The sequence below is a fragment of the Colias eurytheme genome, chromosome 11 (genome assembly GCF_061535395.1).
Source record: "Colias eurytheme isolate Ceu_HAF_F1 chromosome 11, ilColEury1 Martin Lab GWU primary, whole genome shotgun sequence".
NCBI classification, from domain to species: domain Eukaryota; kingdom Metazoa; phylum Arthropoda; class Insecta; order Lepidoptera; family Pieridae; genus Colias; species Colias eurytheme.
This window is the reverse complement of record NC_142990.1, coordinates 4,313,700-4,338,308: the sequence shown is the minus strand read 5'-3', so window position 1 is coordinate 4,338,308 and position 24,609 is coordinate 4,313,700. Positions and strand designations below refer to the sequence as shown.

General features: G+C 35.0%; 5 protein-coding genes across 5 annotated transcripts; 2 read left to right on the top strand and 3 right to left on the bottom strand.

Annotated features, from left to right (window-relative positions):
• Nucleotides 1-3,389: 3,389 nt before the first annotated feature.
• Nucleotides 3,390-5,480, bottom strand: LOC149904494 (uncharacterized). The gene is made up of 4 exons (XM_090107488.1): nt 5,392-5,480; nt 5,004-5,306; nt 4,584-4,750; nt 3,390-3,668 (listed from the first exon to the last, which is right to left on the bottom strand). Exons 1-4 carry the CDS (start codon nt 5,476-5,478, stop codon nt 3,620-3,622), a joined length of 606 nt encoding a protein of 201 aa, XP_089963614.1. The 5' UTR covers nt 5,479-5,480; the 3' UTR covers nt 3,390-3,619.
• Nucleotides 5,481-9,414: 3,934 nt separating this feature from the next.
• LOC149904493 (uncharacterized) lies at nt 9,415-10,873 on the bottom strand. Its single transcript, XM_090107472.1, has 4 exons — nt 10,818-10,873; nt 10,568-10,732; nt 10,176-10,342; nt 9,415-10,062 (listed from the first exon to the last, which is right to left on the bottom strand). Exons 1-4 carry the CDS (start codon nt 10,827-10,829, stop codon nt 9,516-9,518), a joined length of 891 nt encoding a protein of 296 aa, XP_089963598.1. The 5' UTR covers nt 10,830-10,873; the 3' UTR covers nt 9,415-9,515.
• A 939-nt stretch (nt 10,874-11,812) lies between these two features.
• LOC149904492 (cuticle protein 7-like) lies at nt 11,813-12,941 on the top strand. Its single transcript, XM_090107499.1, has 3 exons — nt 11,813-11,826; nt 11,934-12,080; nt 12,213-12,941. Exons 1-3 carry the CDS (start codon nt 11,815-11,817, stop codon nt 12,498-12,500), a joined length of 447 nt encoding a protein of 148 aa, XP_089963625.1. The 5' UTR covers nt 11,813-11,814; the 3' UTR covers nt 12,501-12,941.
• A 575-nt stretch (nt 12,942-13,516) lies between these two features.
• Nucleotides 13,517-14,493, bottom strand: LOC149904491 (uncharacterized). Its single transcript, XM_090107484.1, has 3 exons — nt 14,445-14,493; nt 14,005-14,331; nt 13,517-13,916 (listed from the first exon to the last, which is right to left on the bottom strand). Exons 1-3 carry the CDS (start codon nt 14,454-14,456, stop codon nt 13,590-13,592), a joined length of 666 nt encoding a protein of 221 aa, XP_089963610.1. The 5' UTR covers nt 14,457-14,493; the 3' UTR covers nt 13,517-13,589.
• Nucleotides 14,494-16,709: 2,216 nt separating this feature from the next.
• Nucleotides 16,710-17,684, top strand: LOC149904490 (uncharacterized). Its single transcript, XM_090107483.1, has 3 exons — nt 16,710-16,772; nt 16,856-17,182; nt 17,271-17,684. The coding sequence occupies exons 1-3, from the start codon at nt 16,761-16,763 to the stop codon at nt 17,601-17,603; spliced, it is 672 nt and encodes a 223-aa protein (XP_089963609.1). The 5' UTR covers nt 16,710-16,760; the 3' UTR covers nt 17,604-17,684.
• Nucleotides 17,685-24,609: the final 6,925 nt, after the last annotated feature.

Here is a 24,609-nt window from a genome sequence, read left to right as displayed (position 1 = left end):
AATTCAAAAAAGTACTGTGGAGCCAGCCTTATTCTTATAAAATCACACAGTGTGAACGCGCCTTTAGATTCCGGTCCGGTAAGAAAGTAGCGCTCTGGGTTGCACCGAGTGATCCAGTAAACTGTTGTGTAATGTTAGGCTGGTAGCATACTGAGGATTTTTTCTGATGTGATATAATATAATATGTGTTATAGTTTATGTGACTACCTATGTATCTCCTTACGATGACGGCGATATTTAACGTTGTAAATGGAAAATTATTGAGGGTTGAACCAAATTCCTGGAGGAAAAAAAATAGTTTAGGGATTCCTGAGTAATATGATTAAATTAAAATATGACGATATAATAAAATCGACTACAAGATAATCTTAGTTATGTTATAGCTCAGTAAGGAATTTACTTAATGCCAAATACAGCACAGCGCAGTCTATTTAACACAGACAATGAGTTAAATCATTTACATAGTGTCAAATACTTACACTGATTCGAATAATGCAATTTATTTAACACAGTAAAAACATTAAACAATAACAACCAAACCTACTGTATCACAACTTTACGCACAGCGTTTATTTCCCTCATGCATAGCAACGTAATGCAACCCTCGAAGGTCAGAAGTAACTCGATATCGGCAAAAACATAACGAGACCTTTCGATCCAAAAGTTAAATCGATTGCTATCTTCGTTGTATGTCATGTCAAGAAGAGCGGTATCGTTAAAGGAACGATTGCTCATTATTGTTAATACGCCAGCATTTTTAAGGCGAACTTTGTAATGGATTTTGTACATTTTTTTTAATTTTAAAGATATTCTGTTGCTGCAATTTTACTTAGTTCTGAAATATATGAATTTTTTATTTGTTAACGTAACTAGAGTATGAGCGTTGCGACTGGTTACGACCTAGAAGTCTATGAAGAATGTACTAGAAGTATCTTATTTGAAATATATGGTCTGTAACCCAAAACAGTACCGGATATATTCTTATAAGTGCATTGTCATGATAAGTCATAATTAACAGGAAGCCTTAATTCTAGGTCTTATTTTAATCATGCTCTGCTTAAAAATAGAGCTTAACCATATTTTTAAGCTATTGCATAGCTTCTATCGCGGGCCTTGAGCGCGGGGACCGAATCGAGAAATTCCGTAACGAAAAAAACCTCACGCTCCCCACTCCGACGGGCACGGAGGTGTGGCTTGAATGCATGCTATGCAATAGCTTTACCGCGGCAGTCCCCGAGAGCCACACGTCTTTTTTTAAATAAATATTTTAATTTACAGCGGTTATTTTTTATTATTAATTTAATTAAAAGTAGAAACGATGACAGGCTTCAAGTATGGATTAAAATATATCAGATACTTTCATTAAGTCAAACCTTGAGTGTAATATTAAATTTGAGCGTATTGTATTACAATTAATATTTTTGGTATTAAGGCTTGAAATATCACGGAATATATAAGATTCATGAAGGATGAACATAGTTTATTTTATAAAATTAAAATTAAAAAAAAATCCACACTTTTCGATCTGGTAATAACATAAAGAGGAGAGCATAAAAAAGGCTTAACTTTTCCACATAGAGTTAAAAAGCTATCGCTATTCATGCTGTGAAGCTATAATCACTATTATTAAACATTCGAAATTTTAATATATGAAATACTCTTTTAAATGCATTTTGTAATATTTATTTCACACGTACAACTGTCGGCAATTATTATGAATTGTATAAAAACGCGATACAAACAACCGCAAAGCACGCAAAAAGGTGCATTGAAAAATGAATTCAATGTCATTGCTACTGCCATTCGTTATTCAATCGAATGTATTTGATAAATTCGATCACCCAATATTAAAATATAAGATACTTATTAATTGTTACACTGGTTGGCTTTTTTGGAGGTTACCAAAAGTATAACACAATTCAGATTTTTTCTATACTGGATGACGTCTTTTTGGATTTTTTTTCAAACAGCTCTTCGATAGCAGTATCATAAATTAAATATTTTAAACTAGTAATGAAAGTCCTTTTGGGGATTTTTTGCATCGGCCAATTAGAAAGATAACAAAACTTAGTTTTGAAAATGCACTATACTTATTTTAATAGTCCAAGATGAAAGATTAAGTAATTTAATTTAACATTCTCATTGCAAGAATCAGAGAATTTTTAACCAAAACGATATTTCCGATCATAAAAAAATTCATAAGTACATAACATTCAAACAAATAAAAGGAAATTGATTTGCATATATATATATAAATAAAAAACTTGTTCGATGTCGCATTTGATTTATTAAAATAATAATTTTATTATACATAATTTGAAATTTCGATTACGGGACATTGCATAAAAAAGCGAACTTATGTAAAGCGTGCGATTAATATCCTTTCGATGTGAAATAATTTATCATTACCGGTGACCTTTCGATAGTCTGCCCATTTATTGCACGATTTATGGTAACCTTTTCTTTTTAAAATGAAGACGTTTTTATTTTTTAAATACTTACTTGGAATATGTAAGTTCTACATGTCTGCGGGGGATATATTTTTTATCATATTGTGTCAAAAATTACTTTTCTGGAAGTATTGGCAAAAACAGAAATTATATACTTACACAAAAAAAAAAACAAATTGTTATATTTAGGTTCTCTTGTTGTAAAAAGAAAATACCATCTATACTGTTCCTACTGTTATTGCCCGTTTCATGACCCCAATCCAAAAGTCTTTTAGTTTTTTACAATGACCACCGATCAGTGTTCACTGAAAATCTATCACAGTAGGTAAGTTATAATGTATTTCTTGTACCTAATTCTAATCACGTCACAAATATATTTTACAAAAGTAACTTTAAAATATTTTAGCTTTAACATCAAAAATATCCTCATTTAATTATGAAGATCTTATTGATAAGCAAGCAGTAGCAAGATAGTAAATATTCATTAGGTACAAGTAGCACATAAGTTTATTTCCCTATTATATCGTAGCTGTATGATTAATTAAAATATCCGTAATTAATGATCTTTAGAGAGTAGATATATTACTGTGTAAGTTATAAACATATTGACGAAAAGCTATAAATCAATATATCAATAAGGAATAGCATAATAAATCATAACTACGTTACTAATTTATATGGCTTACAGGCTTTATTATTTTAAGCAATCGTTAAAATGAAAATATAAAAAAAAAATATTTTTTAAGAAATTGTTAATTTTTTTCATATAAAGCTGGAATTTGAAAAATTCTATTTATGATATAATATCTTCATTTTGATTAAACAATATAGCGGATATTCCTTAAAAATATAACAAATGCATTAAGAAGTAAATTAATATAAAATACGAGGCAGTTTAGTTGTTGATATAGGTAATGTTTTAAATAAGTAAAACACAAGTTTTTGGTATCACATTTATTCATATTATGTACTAATCAACTAATCATCAATTGCACAGTGAAATAAAGAAACATACAACAAAATTGAAGAACAACACAAGAAGGCTAAGAATTTGAACTAATACTGTTAACATAACAATTTATAAGTCAGAGATTGAAGAATATACAAAGATAGAGAAGAAATATTCGAAGTATAAGCTAAGATTTCCTAATCTAATATCACAGGTTGGTCTAATGATGATGGATGACCGGCGGCGAATTGTGTACCACGGCGTTGAATCTGTTGACAAAACAAAATTTAATATGTGATTGCCATGAGATGATGAAGCGTAGATCCTATTTGTAATTTGCTATGGTGAAATGGTTTACAACGGCAGCAACTATGTGTTGCGGAATTCGTTTTTAAAGTGAAACTTTTATTATATCGTCTCAAACTTTTTGGTCTGTGTAGCGCATGTCGCGTGACGGTCGAACCGTACGATAATAATTATCGTACAAATACGATAATTTTGTGCCTAAGTTTCACTTTTACCGTGGTTTCATAAAACCACACAACATTTTTTTTATATAAGCAAGTTAGAATTAAAGATTTGTTAATTTTAGATAATGCTGAAAAGTGCTATTTTCATACAATGATCTTCTTTATTTCTTACGTTTCTAAGTTTTAAAGATTTCGATTCAAGTAAAAGATTTCAGTTATAAAATAGGATTAAAACTAATTACGAAATTAGTTTCGATGTTCGCAACGCGCTTGAGCAACACCATAGAAGTGGAACGTTGTGGTTCTCTAGATATCTAACACTTAATAATACACCTAGGTTCTCCTACTTTCATTATTACACGTTTCTGATATTTTTAGACAAATCAGGAAACCATAACTCACAATTAACTTAAATGCTGGGAAGTTATGAACCGAATATGTTTCTGTAGCTTTTCATTTTTTTATGGTGTTCGTAAAATTGGTTCATTACTTTTAATACATTCTATACCATCATTTTGTAAAGCATTAAGACGATTTATTTAATAGACTGATCAGTTTAACGTCTAAGTAAATAATTAAGTCAATTTCTACGGTTATGAATTATACGAAGATTCAAAGAGTTTTTAATAGGGAATTGAAAATGATCACGTTACTATATGTATAAATTTAAGGTATTCTACACTAACATTTTAATATAATATGAATGTTCCTTACCCATTGTGGTGGTCAGCGGTGTATGTGACCTTGCGGAAGGAGCCATCAGGCTGCAGGAGGGAGTATTCACCCTTTACGACATCACCGTCGCGGGTCTCGTGCTGGGACTTGTGGTCGCCGGTGTGAGGATCCTCAACGGAGTACGAGTATCCGTATTTAGGGTGCGCCTGTAATATGTCATAGTTTATCATGTAAACAAGGAATGTATTTCCTTCATACGGTACATAGGTAGCGATGATATGAATAAGCTTCAACTGTATTTATTTTTAATTAAAAAATAATTGTTTTGTATCAGCAAAATAAGTTGTCTGTTACGCCTTATTTAGGATATGTTAGAGGCAGTTCTTTTTGCTCTTTTTATTTTTGGTCTTGTGGTGAAAATATTTTTGCGATTAAAAAATCGTGTTATGTTATCCTTACGTATTCATCAACATAGTGGTCTTCATGAGCAGGGACGGCGTGGACGGGAGCGGCGTGGTAAGCAGGCTCTGCGTGGTATTGTGGGGCGGCGTGTACCACCTGATTCTGGACTGGGGCAGCGTGGTATTGTTGGGCAGCGTGGTATTGTTGGGCAGCGTGGTATTGTGGGGCGGCGTGCGCTTCATAGTGTACTGGTGTTTCGTGGACGTTGTCGTGACGGATGATGTTCTGGGAAGACACGGCAGGCGCGTGGTGCAAAAGACCAGCGCTCGACACCGCCACCACCGCACAGAGAACTGCAATCTTTAAATAACAAAAAATTAACACTTCATGAACCGCTATATTTAATCTCGACATGCACGTAAGGTCTAATTTGAAAGGTGCTTACTTTGGTAAACATTTTGTTTGATACTAATGCCTCGAGTTGACTGCTATCGTTTTGAATTGCAGTCTTTTTATATAACAAACAAAACATAAGTGTCGACGTGGTGGGGCGTCTATTCCTGATGATATCCGATCGGATCAGAGTAATTGCGTTGCCAATCACACTATATCGAGTTGCAACATTTGATATGGGTCCGATGTGTAGTAAAATTGTATCTTGACCGAACACAATGCGATCTACATCTTTATGCATATTTTACTATTTTTTAATGTTTACTTTTACAATTTTTATGTTTTGATGGTTTATGATTATGAGATTATACTGAGACTATGACAATGTATTACGAAAATTTGAACAGAGATTTGATGGGCATCGTTGAATGCGTTCATTTCATTTCTACGTTATTGTTAATAACATTCAAATATAAATGAAAATACTTAGTTATTTTCGCAAAAATCACATTGACCTTATTGTTGCTCATGTTATAAATGCAAAATGTTGTTTTAATGTTATTTTTTGGGACACAATGAAGATTTTTATATAGGATTTCGTGTCTGGAGAGAGTAAGGAGGCTAAAAGGTGACAAAAGCTGCTTTTAAGGCAATGAAACATATTATTCACATGGGAATTATCTTTGAAAACGTGTGCGAAGCCGCGGGCGGAAAACTAGTTACATAAAAAAATTAGTATTTTTAATTAGAAGATAGGCATAGGTATGTCATTTCAAAATTTTTATCTAACCCATATGCTGAATAGGTTTTGGTTATTGGGTCAAAAATTTATAAAGTAATAAGTGTGATAGAAAGGTTTATGAAAAGTAAAATATTTAATCACATTTGAATGTTAAAATCTTAGAAACTAACGCAAAACTTCAAGCAGAATTTAAGATTTTGTAAATTCTGAACGATGCACTTCAGGGTCATACGAAATACCAATTAAATTGTTTAGATACACACGATTTAGATAACAACGGTTATATGATAGTGGAGATTGTAAGACGTTGAGCAATCCAGTGTTGAATATCATTACGACGTGCTCACAAGGCACTTGAGTTAAACATACTTTACCTAATAAAAAGCTCTCCATAGTTGATCTTGTTTATTGGTCAGTTGAAAGACCTACCCTTATTCATAAAATTAATACTTTCAGGACGTTTAATGGATGTACTGTTGCCCTAAAATAACGAAGCTCGTGCTATAAAGAAGGTTGAAGACAAATCTTATGTATATTACATACGTTATTAGAGTAATTATAAGATAATAAGTACCTTTATAATTATTAGCAGTGTATATGAAGACAAGTTTATCACAATATTGTATAAGTATATGTAGATAGAAACTATACACTCTACTCTCTAGCAAAAAGGTTTCAATCACAAACATTGTCCTATCAGGTAACGTTAAAATAAGAGAAAAATGTCTAAACAGTTATGAATAAACCTTTAGTTACTAGAAAGAATTTATCAAGTTTAAAAAAACATCGTTCATAAAATAACTTAATAATAGTTACCTTCGATACTGTTAAGAATAATAAAATTGTAATTGAAAAGTGACGGAACTAGATACATTTTAGTGAGGTTATATAAAATTCGAGGTAATTTATACATCTATTGAATTCTATCGTATAAAATGGTATATTTATAGCTCCTAATTTATCTTGAAGTTTTAACGAAGCAAAAGTACTATATCTAATATAATGTAAAACAAGACTTTAAAATAAGATCAAATCCAAGTGTAGTTTAACACAAAGTAACTTAGATACAATCTGATTTTATGATGTTTTGCCAATCGAAACTTTTTTTATAATAAGTGTGTATACCGCTCAATTTTAATAAATATTCAGTTTGTAATACTGCTTATTGTGTACATTTTTTTCCCAGAACAGGGTTTCCAATTCGTCGCATATTTAATTTATATAATACAAATCCACTTATCTACAGCTCTATCTATAGATTGTTTAAAAGATAAAATTACTTTTAATTATTATATCATAGAGCTAAATTCTTCAATTTTAGTACCAAAGAATTTACCTTACATAACTAGATAATTGTTAAATTATAATTAAACTGGCAGTTCGATGCATGTGTTAGGTAATATTCTTATAAAGAATACAAAGTAGATCACTTCGATCTATCTAATTTTAAATGTAAATGAAAAAGAAGAAAGTAAATTATGCTTTTAATTGACGATTAGAATAAAAATAAGTACGCTTTCTTTGTCATTTAATTTCAGGAAAAAGTTTTTATAAATTTTATGCGAACCCGGATGTTGTGAAGTAAAGCATATTATGTAGAGTTTAGAAATTAAACACTTTTTAACTTATTTTAAACGCACTTCGCTCGTGGTACATATTTCGCAATAAAAGGTAGCCTATGTTCTTTCTCAGGGTCTAAAGATTATCTGTGCCAAATTTCATCAAAATCGGTCCAGTAGTTAATGAGCCTATTCATTACAAATAAACAAACAAACAAAGTTTTCCTCTTTATAATATTAGTGTAGATATTATTTTCCCGACGTTTCGAACACTTTACAGCGAGCGTGGTCACGGGGAGACTCCCCGTATAATTCCTAAATGTATAATACTCGCGTAAAATCGAACACTAGAAAATGTAGAGTAATTAGGTGAACAACCTTTTGCACCCGTATCAAAAGGATAATTTTTTTATCAACATCGGGGATCAAGCCTGGCGTCTCTCGGTTTTACACTTGCCTAAACCACTGGACCAAGAAGGAGGTTCATATAATAACAAAAGAGCGAAGCAGTGAACATTAACAAATAGCTTCACCAAATATAACGAAAATTATATTTTAAAATTTCATAGTTAGTTAAGTCGCTATTATCTCGGACAAAATTGTTTTAAGAAATAATGTTTTTCGAAATTATAAGTAGGTATCATTACAAAATAATTGTAACATGGCCATGTTACATTTAACTATGTGTTACATATTTGACTACTACCCACAGGCAACGTATTTTTAAAAGAAGTTGGTTGGAAATTTGAATAATAGAAGAGATAATGGAAGAGATCACTCTTTAGTGATAAGGCCGCCCTCTGTGCTAGTTTAGCTATAAGTTTTAGTTTTTAAGTAATTTGTATAACTAGCATAGTAAAGTGTTATAAAAAAAATAAATAAATAAAATATTTTATCCTCTTCCACTTTTTTTAGGTTTTTTAACTATATTTTTTTGGGTTTTGTAGTCGCAAGTCTTTTTATTTATTTTTTCATAATATTATCTTTAGAGCGCTTTGAATATTGAAAATCGTATTTACGATTTTAATTACTACTACTAATTAATCTCAGATGTATTGCGTTTCATATTGATTCAAAGTGAGAACTTGATTTATTCAGTACTTATTATACAGGGTGTCCCACTATTGGTATACTAAGCGCGAAGGGACTTGTAGTTTTGCATACACTGATCACGTAAAAAATACTTAAACAACAAAATGACATCAAAAAATGTTTGCTAATTTTTTCCTGAAAATCCATGTTTTCTTCTCTAGCTTCGCGCAGCCGGCATATACCGCTTCGCTAATGTGAGATTTTGTCTATGAAAACATAATCTTAAACGATAAGTCACGTGCTGGTATCAAAGTTGGGCGGGTAGCTTGTTAGGGGTGTACACATAGAGTTTTAAGAATTCATCTATTTGAAAAAAAAACTGCGTCTGGAATTTTATAAGTATTTTTTACGTACTCAGCGTATGCAAAACTATAAGCTCCTTTGATTATATTAGTATACCAACAGTGGGACACCCTGTAAAGCTCTTTACGATCATCGAATTACAAAATTATTAAATCATACTGAAAGATTCTTTCTAACAATTACATGCTCGATAAATTTTAACGGTCCTACCATTTTATTTTAATGATCTTCGTATAAATGCAAAATATTAATTCTGCAAAGCGCCATCTAGTAATGTTCTTTAGTATCAGGTTAAATAATGTCGATTCATAACGAGTATGAATATCGTATGAATGCAATCAGCATTCATACGAGTGTACTTTCGAAATAAAAGATGGTGTTGTATATAACGACTTTAATGTTTAACAATAATAGGATTTAAATAACAATTTTGACTAACTCTTAATTGGAAAAGTAACAAACAAAATATATAATAATTAATTAAAAGCCGACATAGTAGACTTTGGAATGATAGTAGGATGATGCTACATCAGAGTCGTGTATATGTTCTTGTGCACTTGTTACTGTTTCTGGCTTATGTTCTTCCACAGTTTCTGGAGACTTCTCTGTGACTGGAAGAGCAACTATGTTCTCTGCAGGCTTTTCAATCTCTTCATGATTAATCGATATCGTTGGCACGACTTTAAAATATGGTCCTTCCACTGCTTCCATTTTGACAATGGGAGATTCAGTGGTCGTAATTTCCTCTTCTTTTACAGGCTCCAAGTGAATAATTTTGTCTTCATTTGATATACTTTGAACTTCATTTTCATGCACGTTTGGCTCTTGTGTTGATTCCTGAACTGGTTTAGTATCTTTAATCTCGCTCTCTTGTGTCGAGGCATCTTGGAATTTGTGATTTGGATTTGGGAAAAAGTGATTTATTTTGATTCCATTTCCAATTGGTGAGAAGTGACGCGTGTATCCATGAACGGAGTAAGCCTGGTTTCCATGGTTGAGGAAACTTTTACTTACAACTGCATTAAAGCTGAAAGAGAAGTTATGTAACATTATAATAATATATCAGGGAAAAAAGAATAAACAGTTCATCTGGGGTGCTTAGTTTCTTTGTAGTTGCCAATATTGTGTAAGAAAATTTACCCTGAAAAGTCATCTGCGTTGTAATGGACTTCCCTTAAAGAGCCATCTGCTTCAACAAGGCTATATTGTCCGCGAACTCTGTGTCCATCCCTTTCTTCGTGATGATGTTTTTGGTCACCGGTGTTTTTGTCCGATACAGCGTATTCAAATTCGTATTTTGGATAGGCCTTAAAATTAGATAAATTGTTAGTGAGTAAACTAAGATGGTCTGTATAAATTTTACAAATAGAAATTGGAAAGAATTGGAACTATGGATATTGTGTATAATGCTCCATTACACAAAGAACAATTTATTTAGTTTAGATGCTTTTTTAATCTTCAGTAATTTTTTAAAAAGTATCAAGAAACTATTTTGTTCATTAAATTTCAACTGGTTAACATTTTCAACTCACATAAGTATCATATTTTTGAAACATTAGCGGCGAGGGTCGATGGTAAGCTTTAATCGTCTGCCAATTATTATCGCCTGCATTCCGGTAAGCCTCCTTGATGAGTCCTTGTGTATGATCGATGACAACTGCTGTAGCGAAACCAAAAAGGCTTATGACACAAAGAATCTGAAAAAGAAAACAGCTAAAGAAATATATTTTAACGGATACAAGAAACAGTTCCCATTTTTTTATGAATTAAAAGGTTCCTTACTTTACGGTACATTTTGTTAGGTTTGAGATGTACCGTATTAAACTAAAGGAAAGAACTAACTGCTGCTGTCTCCAATACCACCAAGTATTTTATACTTTTCTAATCGCTATTATATAAATACACAAAAAAATTATCAAGCCAACTTTGTCTATACGATTGTGTAGAGAATAACGCGGATCGGATATTTTTGATCTTATCAATGAAACAATAATTGTAACCTTTTGTATAGTTTCGTTACTTTCATAAATGATTTTCTAGACCATATCACAGATTGTGCTAATTTTATACGTACCTACCATTTGGTTTAGATAAAGACCTCCTCCTTTGACTACAATATAATTTTAAAGCTGAATGCAACGTGTTTTTACATCTGACTTTGTTAATATTTTGTTTTAACATTTTAATAACAACGAACAAATTAATTCACAGTGTTAAGTGTATGAAAACATAAAAAAGGCCGATATAAATATAAATTACGTTCAGAAATAGGCCCTTAAAATAATTGTTTAATACATATTTTCAATTTTGTGCCTATACGTAATATGTTTACGTATTATGACGAACAACATAAATCAATTACCGAAATCATTAAATAATTTGCATCAAAAAAAAAAACATAACAATCTAAGAATATGAATTTATTACTAGCCTAATAATTATTAATCCTCTTAGAATAGGTATGCATTTATTAGGACAGTAATAAATTCATATTCTAAGAGTAGACAAAAATACAACCAAATAGGTATTAGCGATTTGAAGTTCACTAGGTCATCTGGTTGCTAATAAAATGTTCTTTTTATACATCATCCTTTGTTTAAAGAGAAAAAGTAAGACATTCGTATCTTTGAAGATATTGGGCTTTGATAAAATAAATATGCTGAGTCATAGAATTTGGTGATGATTATTTCATTCAACATTTCCCCTACTTTTACTGAATAGAAAGGGACTATAAAGCAAGATATTTGCGATTGTGATAAACCATTAATATTTTTGAATCATGTTCGTTCACGTAAGTTAATAACCAAAAGAAATTAGGTCATATTATAGGTTTATAAAGTAATTTAAAAGTAATATGAATGCAACTTTAAAATTTTCTTGTTATGTTTGTGTTCCTAGGTGTTGTTCTTTAGCGGCGTAGTTGCAAGTTGTGCATCTTCAGCAATATCCTCTCAGACGGTTGTGCGACATGATGTGCCTCAGGCGTATAGTACTGTTTCTATGTACCGCGGATCCAGAGCTAATTACGCAACTCCACAGGAAACTGTGAGTAAAGTTTATTGTTTTTCGATGTCTGTAGGAAAATAAATAAAGTGATATGTAATTAAACACACATATAAATAAAAAACTGGCTTGGGAATTTGGCTTGGGAATGACTTATTTACTATTTTGTTGTAGGTTTACCCTAAATATGAGTACACGTACTCCGTAGCTGATGACCATACTGGTGACAATAAACAACAACGAGAATATCGTAACGGTGATGTCGTAAAGGGCTCCTACTCGTTCCACGAAGCCGACGGCTCCATCAGGACCGTGGAGTACACCGCTGACGACCACAACGGCTTCAACGCGGTCGTGCACAACAGTGCTCCCACCGCCGCCCCCGTTGTCTACAAGCAAGCGCACGCCGCCGCTCCCGTCCTCACGCATTCTGTGCACCCTTACAAAACAAAACGTGTATGAATTGCTAAAGATATAACATAACATAACTATAAAATAAAATAATATAAATCTTTTTTTGTAGGTACTATAAGTTATTTAATGTATAATGTTAACTTAGCACTTTTATGTCCAGATAGATATGACTGCTCCTTATTATTGTGAAGATAAAATTTTACAAGTATGTCAGTGTGCAACTGTGCAGTTAAAAAAACGCTGCTGAGTTCTCTTCATTTTCTTCTTAAAAACTAAGTAGTTACGTCGTTCAAGTATCGTAACTTTGTAATCTATAAAAATTATAGATTTTTGTTAAAAACAAGTTTAATGCTTCTGTAGATATTATTATATTTATATTAAGTTTGATTCCTCACAAAAATGATGGAAGTGATTTAAATGTGTAAAGTTCGTTGTTAATTTTATTTTTTGCTAGAGGAGAACTGAATAAAATTGTTTTCACATCTGTTCGATTTGTTTTTTTATTTATGTCTTGGATGCTGTATAGTGTATAGGTTTTAACTTTTTATCAAAATGGTAGGTATTTTAATCTCCCATCGCGGATTTATAATTATAAAACAAAAATCATACAATACATAGTGCGACAATATACATACAGTAGGTACATATCTATGTGTATATGACAAAATGCGATGCTGTATTAAAGAAAGCCACAAAACGTGACTTTGTTCTAGTGCGAACTTAAATTATATAAATAAGTTCTTATCGTAGAACTGATGTCTTGCGATTTCCAAATGACACAGTGGATGCTATAAAACTTACTATAATCATTGCAGTAATGGTATGCTTAAAAATTAGCATCATGATTGCTATCCGTAAGTAGTATGTTTATTATTTTTGAAAAGAGGTTTGCAATTAGGATAATCTTGTCAACATTGAATCAATGCGATTTCTTTCATCTTCTATCTACTTTACTAGCAAAAAGCAGTGCTTTAAGAGGGTTCGCGAAGGTGTCTACTTCAATTGTAAAACTTTGGAGTTTTAGGATAAGGATAATTTTTATAAAGCTTATAAAACGCATAGTATTCAATTGATAAAATTTATTTTATTAATAAATAACTATATAACAATCATTTGGTGAGCATCACTTCGAATTCTTTAGTGGTAGTATTGGTGAGAGGGAGCGGCGTGCGCGTAGACGGGAGCGCCGTGGGTGTAGACGGGAGCAGCAGCTTGCTTGTAGACAACGGGAGCGACAGCTTGCTTGTACACGACGGGGGCGGCTGTGGGAGCGCTGTTGTGCACGACCGCGTTGAAGCCGTTGTGGTCGTCGGCGGTGTATTCTACGGTCCTGATGGAGCCGTCGGCTTCGTGGAACGAGTAGGAGCCCTTCACAACATCGCCGTCGCGGCTCTCCTGCTGTTGCTTGTCGTCACCGGTGTGGGGGTCGGACACGGCGTAGGAGAAGTCGTATTTGGGGTGAGCCTAGAATGCAGAAAACGCGATAAGATCGTATGATCGATATATTTTTGCACTTGCAAATTGTGTGAATGTGTGTGTATGGGATACTCACGAATTCCTCGGGTTGAGCGAGGACCTTAGCGACGGGGGCGGCGTAGTGCACGGGAGCGGCGTGGTAGGCGACGGGGGCGGGGGAAGCGTGGTACACTTGGGCGGGAGCGGCTTGGTACACGGCAGCGGGCGCGGCGTGGTACACGGAGGCGGGGGCGGCGTGGTACACAGCGGGAGCGGCGAGCTTGGCGACGGGAGCCGCGTAGGCCTGGGGCTGGTCGTGGCGGACGATGCTCTGGGAGGAGACAGCCGCAGCAGAAGAGTAGTGCACTGGAGCAGGCACAAGGCCAGCTGAGGCCACGGCCACGAATGCGCAGAGAGCTACCAGCTGAAAGTTACAGAATTAATTATTATGTATTTACTTTCTCTTCATTCAAAAAGAAATAGTAATAAACAAACTTAAAAGAAATGAAATAAATTAATGATGTTTGTAAAACATACTTTGGAGAACATGTTGTTTGTATCTGTATAGTTTGCAGAATGTTTTTTCTGCGTTCACGGTTTCATTATATATACGAGTTCCATGTCATATCGTTATCACGAAGCACAACCTTGCCCCGGGCAATCGCAACTAATCTTTGGCACTTACTACTTTCGTTGACATTCTCTCAGATATATTATGGAATCGTAATGATTTATGTGATTGAAACCTTAATTATTATAATTTGCAAGGGTCATTACAGCGTGTAATTTATATAATAGCCTGCTTTAATAATATTCAAAATATTGTATCTGTATTAAATTTATTTAAATGAATTTATAAAAGTGATACACATTACCATTTGCTATTTAACTCGTTTGAAGTTTTATTTGACAAAACCTCTGTTCCAAATTTTATCAAAATCGGTTCAGTGATTCAGGTTTAGGTAGTGAAACATATCTATAAATTGTCATCATAGACTGGGGTAGAAGCCTTTGAAAATAATGAAAAGATAAAAAAAATCGCAGTCGGATGAAACCCATTAGAAAAGGAGGGGAATATGATAAAAATGTAAGGAAAAATAAATTACGGTCAATCCGAGTTCGGGAAGCGGGAGGGGGGAGCTTTTAAGAGAAAAAAATGGTTTCTCTCAATTTCCGACAAAACTACAAGTCCTATAGAAAAAAGTTCAATGGCAAAGTTGTAGGTAATTAAAAGTTCTACAACTTTTGTATTCACATTTTTTTCACATAACCTAAAAATTTAGGTGAAAAATTCAAAAACCAAGTTTTTGGTCTCTTATTTCTATCTACTACAAAATTTATTTTTTTTCTACGAAATTTGGTGGAAACTTACTTTATTATGTCCCAAATACACTGTAATTTATTTGATCGAAAATATTTATTTTTTCGCCTTATTTTGAATTAATACCAAAAAAACAACCTAATTTTCAATCGAAAAGTCACCCGTCAAAATATCAGCTTTTTTCAAAAACTTGGGGTGCCTTTTATTCATTGAAATCTCTACTTTCATATGGTGTAAAAAAAATAAACACCACCATAGTAAATGTTCTCAGGAAATGCATACAAACAGTCTGAAAATTAGCTTTTACTAAATCAGGCACAATTTTTGAACTCTATATCTTCTCTTGTATCGGCTTTTCGGTAATATTTCAAAAGAAAAATAATTATCTGTTCTAAGTTTAATATTTTACAGCATATTCAAAAGCAAAATGGTGTCGATAAAAACATTTCAGTTAGTTCGAGAAGTGTGCCTGATTTAGTAAAAGCTAATTTTCAGACTGTTTGTATGCATTTCCTGAGAACATTTACTATCGTGGTGTTTATTTTTTTTACACCATATGAAAGTAGAGATTTCAATGAATAAAAGGCACCCCAAGTTTTTGAAAAAAGCTGATATTTTGACGGGTGACTTTTCGATTGAAAATTAGGTTGTTTTTTTTGGTATTAATTCAAAATAAGGCGAAAAAATAAATATTTTAAATCAAATAAATTACAGTGTATTTGGGACATAATAAAGTAAGTTTCCACCAAATTTCGTAGAAAAAAAAATAAATTTTGAAGTAGATAGAAATAAAAGACCAAAAACTTGGTTTTTTGAATTTTTCACCTAAATTTTTAGGTTATGTGAAAAAATTGTGAATACAAAAGTTATAGAACTTTTAATTACCTACAACTTTGCCATAGAACTTTTTTCTATAGGACTTGTAGTTTTGTCGGAAATCGAGAGAAACCATTTTTTTCTCTTAAAAGCTCCCCCCTCCCGCTTCCCGAACTTGGATTGACCGTAATTTATTTTTCCTTACATTTTTATCATATTCCCCTCCTTTTGTAATGGGTTTCATCCGACTGCGATTTTTTTTTGTTTCAAAAATTATCTACTCTAGTCTATCAGTCAAATTATAAAAATGAAAAAAAGAGTTTCTTTTGATTGATTACTGCTATTTATTATATCATTTATCTTAAAGTGTTTTGGGATGTATTTATTTAAAACATTATACTTTTTAATTATTAACTATTATATGTGTGATCAATGTTTACATCTATGCAATTTTTTACCATTGCAACTAATTCATTTGACGCCCACTATGACATATCTCAATAGCTCCATGTTGTAATCATTCGTTAAATAAATTAGTGAATGTACCAGTTCGCGAACCTATGGCGACCTAGAGCAAGGTCAGAGCGTTTTAATCTCGTTAGACAACTTCCACTACTTGACATCTGAAGTAATCTCAATCGAATTTTGGACTATAAAACCAGTGCCAAGTGTATCCCATACATCATTCATCAATTGAATAGTTCATCTTTATCAACATGTTTTCCAAAGTAGGATTTTTAAAATATATTCGTCTTTTTAACTAATTCAATTTGTTAAGAGTGTATTTATATTTGGTTATTTTCTGTTTCAGGTCGTTGTTCTTTGTGCTTTCGTAGCGGTTTCATCCGCTGGACTTTTACCTGCCCAAGGGCACTACTCTTCTGCAGCAGCCGTCTCCTCCCAGAGCATCGTTCGCCACGACCAGCCCCAGGCCTACGCCGCTCCCGTCGCTAAGCTCGCCGCTCCCGCTGTGTATCACGCCGCCCCCGCCTCCGTGTATCACGCCGCGCCCGCTGCTGTGTACCAAGCCGCTCCCGCCCAAGTGTACCACTCTGCCCCCGCCCCCGTCGCCTACCACGCCGCTCCCGTGCACTACGCCGCCCCCGTCGCTAAGGTCGTCGCTCAGCCCGAGGAGTTCGTGAGTATTCCATTCACACACATTCACATAATTTGCAATTGACATAATATTTCAAACACACGATCTTATCGCATTTTCTATATTGTAGGCGCACCCCAAATACGACTTCTCCTACGCTGTGTCCGACCCCCACACCGGTGACGACAAGCAACAGCAGGAGAGCCGCGATGGCGATGTCGTGAAGGGCTCCTACTCGTTCCACGAAGCTGACGGCTCCATCAGGACCGTGGAGTACACCGCTGACGACCACAACGGCTTCAACGCGGTCGTGCACAACAGTGCTGCCACCGCCACCCCCGTCGTCTACAAGCAAGCTGTCGCTCCCGTTGTCTACAAGCAAGCTGTCGCTCCTGTCGTCTACAAGCAAGCGGCCTCTCCCGTCTACGCGCACGCCGCTCCCGCTCATCAATACTACCATTAAATAATTTCCACATGTCTCTGCATTAGCTTATCAAATGATTGTTGGTTATTTATTTATTGAAATATACAATTAAGCACATAATACATCTTTTATTTAAGATATTTAATATTCTCAATCGATCTGTTCTCTATATAATATTTTACTACAATAATGGCCAATTTTACAATCCGTAGATGAAACTCAGGTATTCGTCGAATAACATATCAAACAACCATTTGAAACATGACGTATTATCTACATACATATTGCATACATTTGTAATATTTTACGAGTGAGTTTTTAATTTAATCGTTTATTGGACGATAAGTTTTAACCAAAGATTGAAAAATTTCCCCTCAAAGCATTAAATATTTATTAAGAAAATAGACATTATCTGGGGGCACGGTAGTGCCCCCGCCAAGACGAGCCAAGCGAAAGCGAAGCGCACGGGCACTACCTACCTTTTCTCGAAGCGCTTCGACGTTTTTTTGAACCCTCATAACTTGGGTTTGGATTATGCTAGATCAAATTTTCGGGATATATTGTCAGCGAACAGCGAACAGCGAACAGCGAACAGCGAACAGCGAACAGCGAACAGCGAACAGCGAACAGCGAACAGCGAACAGCGAACAGCGAACAGCGAACAGCGAACAGCGAACAGCGAACAGCGAACAGCGAACACGAACAAATTCAAATTCAAATTCAAATTCAAATTCAAATTTAAATTTGAACACGAACACGAACAAATTCAAATTCAAATTTGAACACGAACACGAACAAATTCAAATTCAAATTCAAATTCAAATTCAAATTCAAATTCAAATTGAAATTGAAATTCAAATTCAAATTCAAATTCAAATTCAAATTCGTTCGTGTTCGTGTTTAAATTTAAATTTGAATTTGAATTTGAATTTGAATTTGTTCGTGTTCGCTGTTCGCTGTTCGCTGTTCGTTTTTCGCTGTTCGCTGTTCGCTGTTCGCTGTTCGCTGTTCGCTATTCGCTGTTCGCTGTTCGCTGTTCGCTGTTCGCTGTTCGCTGTTCGCTGTTCGCTGCTCGCTGTTCGCTGTTCGCTGTTCGCTGTTCGCTGTTCCCTGTTCGCTGTTCGCTGTTCGCTGTTCGCTGTTCGCTGTTCGCTGTTCGCTGATCGCTGTTCGCTGTTCGCTGTTCGCTGTTCGCTGTTCGCTGTTCGCTGTTCGCTGTTCGCTGTTCGCTGTTCGCTGTTCGCTGTTCGCTGTTCGCTGTTCGCTGTTCGCTGTTCGCTGTTCGCTGTTCGCTGTTCGCTGTTCGCTGCTCGCTGCTCGCTGTTCGCTGTTCGCTGTTCGCTGTTCACTGTTCCCTGTTCGCTGTTCGCTGTTCGATGTTCGCTGTTCGCTGTTCGCTGTTCGCTGTTCGCTGTTCGCTGTTCGCTGTTCGCTGTTCGCTGTTCGCTGTTCGCTGTTCGCTGTTCGCTGTTCGCTGTTCGCTGTTCGTGTTCGTGATTTGAATTTGAATTTGAATTTGAATTTGAATTTGAATTTGAATTTGAATTTGAATTTGAATTTGAATTTGAATTTGAATTTGAATTTGAATTTGAATTTGAATTTGAATTTGAATTTGAATTTGAATTTGAATTTGAATTTGAATTTGAATTTGAATTTGAATTTGAATTTGAATTTGAATTTGAATTTGAATTTGTTCGTGTTCGCTGTTCGATGTTCGCTGTTCGCTGTTCGCTGTTCGCTGTTCGCTGTTCGCTGTTCGCTGTTCGCTGTTCGCTGTTCGCTGTTCGCTGTTCGCTGTTCGCTGTTCGCTGTTCGCTATTCCCTGTTCGCTGTTCGTGTTCGTGTTTGTGATTTCAATTTGAATTTGAATTTGTTCGTGTTCGTGTTCAAATTTCAATTTGAATTTGAATTTGTTCGTGTTCGTGTTCAAATTTAAATTTGAATTTGAATTTGAATTTGAATTTGAATTTGAATTTGAATTTGAATTTGAATTTGAATTTGTTCGTGTTCGCTGTTCGCTGTTCGCTGTTCGCTGTTCGCTGTTCGCTGTTCGCTGTTCGCTGTTCGCTGTTCGCTGTTCGCTGTTCGCTATTCCCTGTTCGCTGTTCGTGTTCGTGTTTGTGATTTCAATTTGAATTTGAATTTGTTCGTGTTCGTGTTCAAATTTGAATTTGAATTTGTTCGTGTTCGTGTTCAAATTTAAATTTGAATTTGAATTTGAATTTGAATTTGAATTTGAATTTGAATTTGAATTTGAATTTGAATTTGTTCGTGTTCGCTGTTCGCTGTTCGCTGTTCGCTGTTCGCTGTTCGCTGTTCGCTGTTCACTGTTCGTGTTCGTGATTTGAATTTGAATTTGAATTTGAATTTGAATTTGAATTTGAATTTGAATTTGAATTTGAATTTGAATTTGAATTTGAATTTGAATTTGAATTTGAATTTGAATTTGAATTTGTTCGTGTTCGCTGTTCGCTGTTCGCTGTTCGCTGTTCGCTGTTCGCTGTTCGCTGTTCGCTGTTCGCTGTTCGCTGTTCGCTATTCCCTGTTCGCTGTTCGTGTTCGTGTTTGTGATTTCAATTTGAATTTGAATTTGTTCGTGTTCGTGTTCAAATTTCAATTTGAATTTGAATTTGTTCGTGTTCGTGTTCAAATTTAAATTTGAATTTGAATTTGAATTTGAATTTGAATTTGAATTTGAATTTGAATTTGAATTTGAATTTGAATTTGAATTTGAATTTGAATTTGAATTTGTTCGTGTTCGCTGTTCGCTGTTCGCTGTTCGCTGTTCGCTGTTCGCTGTTCGCTGTTCGCTGTTCGCTGTTCGCTATTCCCTGTTCGCTGTTCGTGTTCGTGTTTGTGATTTCAATTTGAATTTGAATTTGTTCGTGTTCGTGTTCAAATTTCAATTTGAATTTGAATTTGTTCGTGTTCGTGTTCAAATTTAAATTTGAATTTGAATTTGAATTTGAATTTGAATTTGAATTTGAATTTGAATTTGAATTTGAATTTGAATTTGAATTTGAATTTGAATTTGTTCGTGTTCGCTGTTCGCTGTTCGCTGTTCGCTGTTCGCTGTTCGCTGTTCGCTGTTCGCTGTTCGCTGTTCGCTGTTCGCTGTTCGCTGTTCGCTATTCCCTGTTCGCTGTTCGTGTTCGTGTTTGTGATTTCAATTTGAATTTGAATTTGTTCGTGTTCGTGTTCAAATTTGAATTTGAATTTGTTCGTGTTCGTGTTCAAATTTAAATTTGAATTTGAATTTGAATTTGAATTTGAATTTGAATTTGAATTTGAATTTGAATTTGAATTTGAATTTGTTCGTGTTCGCTGTTCGCTGTTCGCTGTTCGCTGTTCGCTGTTCGCTGTTCGCTGTTCGCTGTTCACTGTTCGTGTTCGTGATTTGAATTTGAATTTGAATTTGAATTTGAATTTGAATTTGAATTTGAATTTGAATTTGAATTTGAATTTGAATTTGAATTTGAATTTGAATTTGAATTTGTTCGTGTTCGCTGTTCGCTGTTCGCTGTTCGCTGTTCGCTGTTCGCTGTTCGCTGTTCGCTGTTCGCTGTTCGCTATTCCCTGTTCGCTGTTCGTGTTCGTGTTTGTGATTTCAATTTGAATTTGAATTTGTTCGTGTTCGTGTTCAAATTTGAATTTGAATTTGTTCGTGTTCGTGTTCAAATTTAAATTTGAATTTGAATTTGAATTTGAATTTGAATTTGAATTTGAATTTGAATTTGAATTTGAATTTGAATTTGAATTTGAATTTGTTCGTGTTCGCTGTTCGCTGTTCGCTGTTCGCTGTTCGCTGTTCGCTGTTCGCTGTTCGCTGTTCGCTGCTCGCTGCTCGCTGTTCGCTGTTCGTGTTCGTGTTTGTGATTTCAATTTGAATTTGAATTTGTTCGTGTTCGTGTTCAAATTTCAATTTGAATTTGAATTTGTTCGTGTTCGTGTTCAAATTTAAATTTGAATTTGAATTTGAATTTGAATTTGAATTTGAATTTGAATTTGAATTTGAATTTGAATTTGAATTTGAATTTGAATTTGAATTTGAATTTGAATTTGTTCGTGTTCACTGTTCGCTGTTCGCTGTTCGCTGTTCGCTGTTCGCTGTTCGCTGTTCGCTGTTCGCTGTTCGCTGTTCGCTATTCCCTGTTCGCTGTTCGTGTTCGTGTTTGTGATTTCAATTTGAATTTGAATTTGTTCGTGTTCGTGTTCAAATTTGAATTTGAATTTGTTCGTGTTCGTGTTCAAATTTAAATTTGAATTTGAATTTGAATTTGAACACGAACACGAACAAATTCAAATTCAAATTTGAACACGAACACGAACAAATTCAAATTCAAATTGAAATTTGGAACACAAACACGAACAAATTCAAATTCAAATTGAAATCACAAACACGAACACGATCAGCGAACAGCGAACAGCGAACAGCGAACAGCGATCAGTGAACAGCGAACAGCGAACAGCGAACAGCGAACACGAACAAATTCAAATTCAAATTCAAATTCAAATTCAAATTCAAATTCAAATTCAAATTCAAATTCAAATTCAAATTCAAATTCAAATTCAAATTCAAATTCAAATTCAAATTCAAATTCAAATTCAAATTCAAATTCAAATTCAAATTCAAATTCAAATTCAAATTCAAATTCAAATTCAAATTCAAATTCAAATTCAAATTCAAATTCAAATTCAAATTCAAATCACGATCGCTGTTCGCTGTTCGCTGTTCGCTGTTCGCTGTTCGCTGTTCGCTGTTCGCTGTTCGCTGTTCGCTGTTCGCGTTTGTGATTTGAATTTGAATTTGAATTTGAATTTGAATTTGAATTTGAATTTGAATTTGAATTTGAATTTGAATTTGAATTTGAATTTGAATTTGAATTTGAATTTGAATTTGGATTTGGATTTGAATTTGAATTTGAATTTGAATTTGAATTTGAATTTGAATTTGAATTTGTTCGTGTTCGCTGTTCGCTGTTCGCTGTTCGCTGTTCGCTGTTCGCTGTTCGCTGTTCGCTGTTCGCTGTTCGTGTTCGCTGTTCGCTGTTCGCTGTTCGCTGTTCGCTGTTCGCTGTTCGCTGTTCGCTGTTCGCTGTTCGCTGTTCGCTGTTCACTGTTCGCTGTTCGCTGTTCGCTGTTCGCTGCTCGCTGCTCGCTGTTCGCTGTTCGCTGTTCGCTGTTCCCTGTTCGCTGTTCGCTGTTCGATGTTCGCTGTTCGCTGTTCGCTGTTCGCTGTTCGTTGTTCGCTGTTCGCTGTTCGCTGTTCGCTGTTCGCTGTTCGCTGTTCGCTGTTCGCTGTTCGCTGTTCGCTGTTCGCTGTTCGTGTTCGTGATTTGAATTTGAATTTGAATTTGAATTTGAATTTGAATTTGAATTTGAATTTGAATTTGAATTTGTTCGTGTTCGCTGTTCGCTGTTCGATGTTCGCTGTTCACTGTTCGCTGTTCGCTGTTCGCTGTTCGCTGTTCGATGTTCGCTGTTCGCTGTTCGCTGTTCGTGTTCGCTGTTCGCTGTTCGCTGTTCGCTGTTCGCTGTTCGCTGTTCGATGTTCGCTGTTCGCTGTTCGCTGTTCGCTGTTGGCTGTTCGCTGTTCGCTGTTCGCTGTTCGCTGTTCACTGATCGCTGTTCGCTGTTCGCTGTTCGCTGTTCGCTGTTCGCTGTTCGATGTTCGCTGTTCGCTGTTCGCTGTTCGCTGTTGGCTGTTCGCTGTTCGCTGTTCGCTGTTCGCTGTTCGCTGTTCACTGATCGCTGTTCGCTGTTCGCTGTTCGCTGTTCGCTGATCGTGTTCGTGTTTGTGATTTCAATTTGAATTTGAATTTGTTCGTGTTTGTGTTCCAAATTTCAATTTGAATTTGAATTTGTTCGTGTTCGTGTTCAAATTTGAATTTGAATTTGTTCGTGTTCGTGTTCAAATTTAAATTTGAATTTGAATTTGAATTTGAATTTGAATTTGTTCGTGTTCGCTGTTCGCTGTTCGCTGTTCGCTGTTCGCTGTTCGCTGTTCGCTGTTCGCTGTTCACTGTTCGTGTTCGTGATTTGAATTTGAATTTGAATTTGAATTTGAATTTGAATTTGAATTTGAATTTGAATTTGAATTTGAATTTGAATTTGAATTTGAATTTGAATTTGAATTTGAATTTGAATTTGAATTTGAATTTGAATTTGAATTTGAATTTGAATTTGAATTTGAATTTGAATTTGAATTTGAATTTGAATTTGAATTTGAATTTGAATTTGAATTTGAATTTGAATTTGAATTTGTTCGTGTTCGCTGTTCGCTGTTCGCTGTTCGCTGTTCGCTGTTCGCTGTTCGCTGTTCGCTGTTCGCTATTCCCTGTTCGCTGTTCGTGTTCGTGTTTGTGATTTCAATTTGAATTTGAATTTGAATTTGTTCGTGTTCGTGTTCAAATTTAAATTTGAATTTGAATTTGAATTTGAATTTGAATTTGAATTTGAATTTGAATTTGAATTTGAATTTGAATTTGTTCGTGTTCGCTGTTCGCTGTTCGCTGTTCGCTGTTCGCTGTTCGCTGTTCGCTGTTCGCTGTTCGCTGTTCGCTGTTCGCTGTTCGCTGTTCGCTGTTCGCTATTCCCTGTTCGCTGTTCGTGTTCGTGTTTGTGATTTCAATTTGAATTTGAATTTGTTCGTGTTCGTGTTCAAATTTGAATTTGAATTTGTTCGTGTTCGTGTTCAAATTTAAATTTGAATTTGAATTTGAATTTGAATTTGAATTTGAATTTGAATTTGAATTTGTTCGTGTTCGCTGTTCGCTGTTCGCTGTTCGCTGTTCGCTGTTCGCTGTTCGCTGTTCGCTGTTCGCTGTTCGCTGTTCGCTGTTCGCTGTTCGCTGTTCGCTGTTCGCTGTTCGCTGTTCGCTGTTCGCTGCTCGCTGCTCGCTGTTCGCTGTTCGCTGTTCGCTGTTCCCTGTTCGCTGTTCGCTGTTCGATGTTCGCTGTTCGCTGTTCGCTGTTCGCTGTTCGCTGTTCGCTGTTCGCTGTTCGCTGTTCGCTGTTCGCTGTTCGCTGTTCGCTGTTCGCTGTT

Coding starts and splice junctions, on each gene's coding strand:
- LOC149904490 (XM_090107483.1), top strand. Junction 17,183..17,270: donor TCGCTCAGCCCGAGGAGTTC/GTGAGTATTCCA, acceptor TCTATATTGTAG/GCGCACCCCAAATACGACTT.
- LOC149904493 (XM_090107472.1), bottom strand. Junction 10,343..10,567: donor TTCAAAAATATGATACTTAT/GTGAGTTGAAAA, acceptor TCTAATTTTAAG/GCCTATCCAAAATACGAATT. Junction 10,063..10,175: donor AACGCAGATGACTTTTCAGG/GTAAATTTTCTT, acceptor CTTCTCTTTCAG/CTTTAATGCAGTTGTAAGTA.
- LOC149904492 (XM_090107499.1), top strand. Junction 12,081..12,212: donor ACGCAACTCCACAGGAAACT/GTGAGTAAAGTT, acceptor ATTTTGTTGTAG/GTTTACCCTAAATATGAGTA.
- LOC149904491 (XM_090107484.1), bottom strand. Junction 13,917..14,004: donor TCGCTCAACCCGAGGAATTC/GTGAGTATCCCA, acceptor TCTGCATTCTAG/GCTCACCCCAAATACGACTT.
- LOC149904494 (XM_090107488.1), bottom strand. CDS start 5,478: ATGTTTTGTTTGTTATATAAAAAGACTGCAATTCAAAACGATAGCAGT. Junction 5,307..5,391: donor CAAACAAAATGTTTACCAAA/GTAAGCACCTTT, acceptor TGTTATTTAAAG/ATTGCAGTTCTCTGTGCGGT. Junction 4,751..5,003: donor ACCACTATGTTGATGAATAC/GTAAGGATAACA, acceptor GACATATTACAG/GCGCACCCTAAATACGGATA.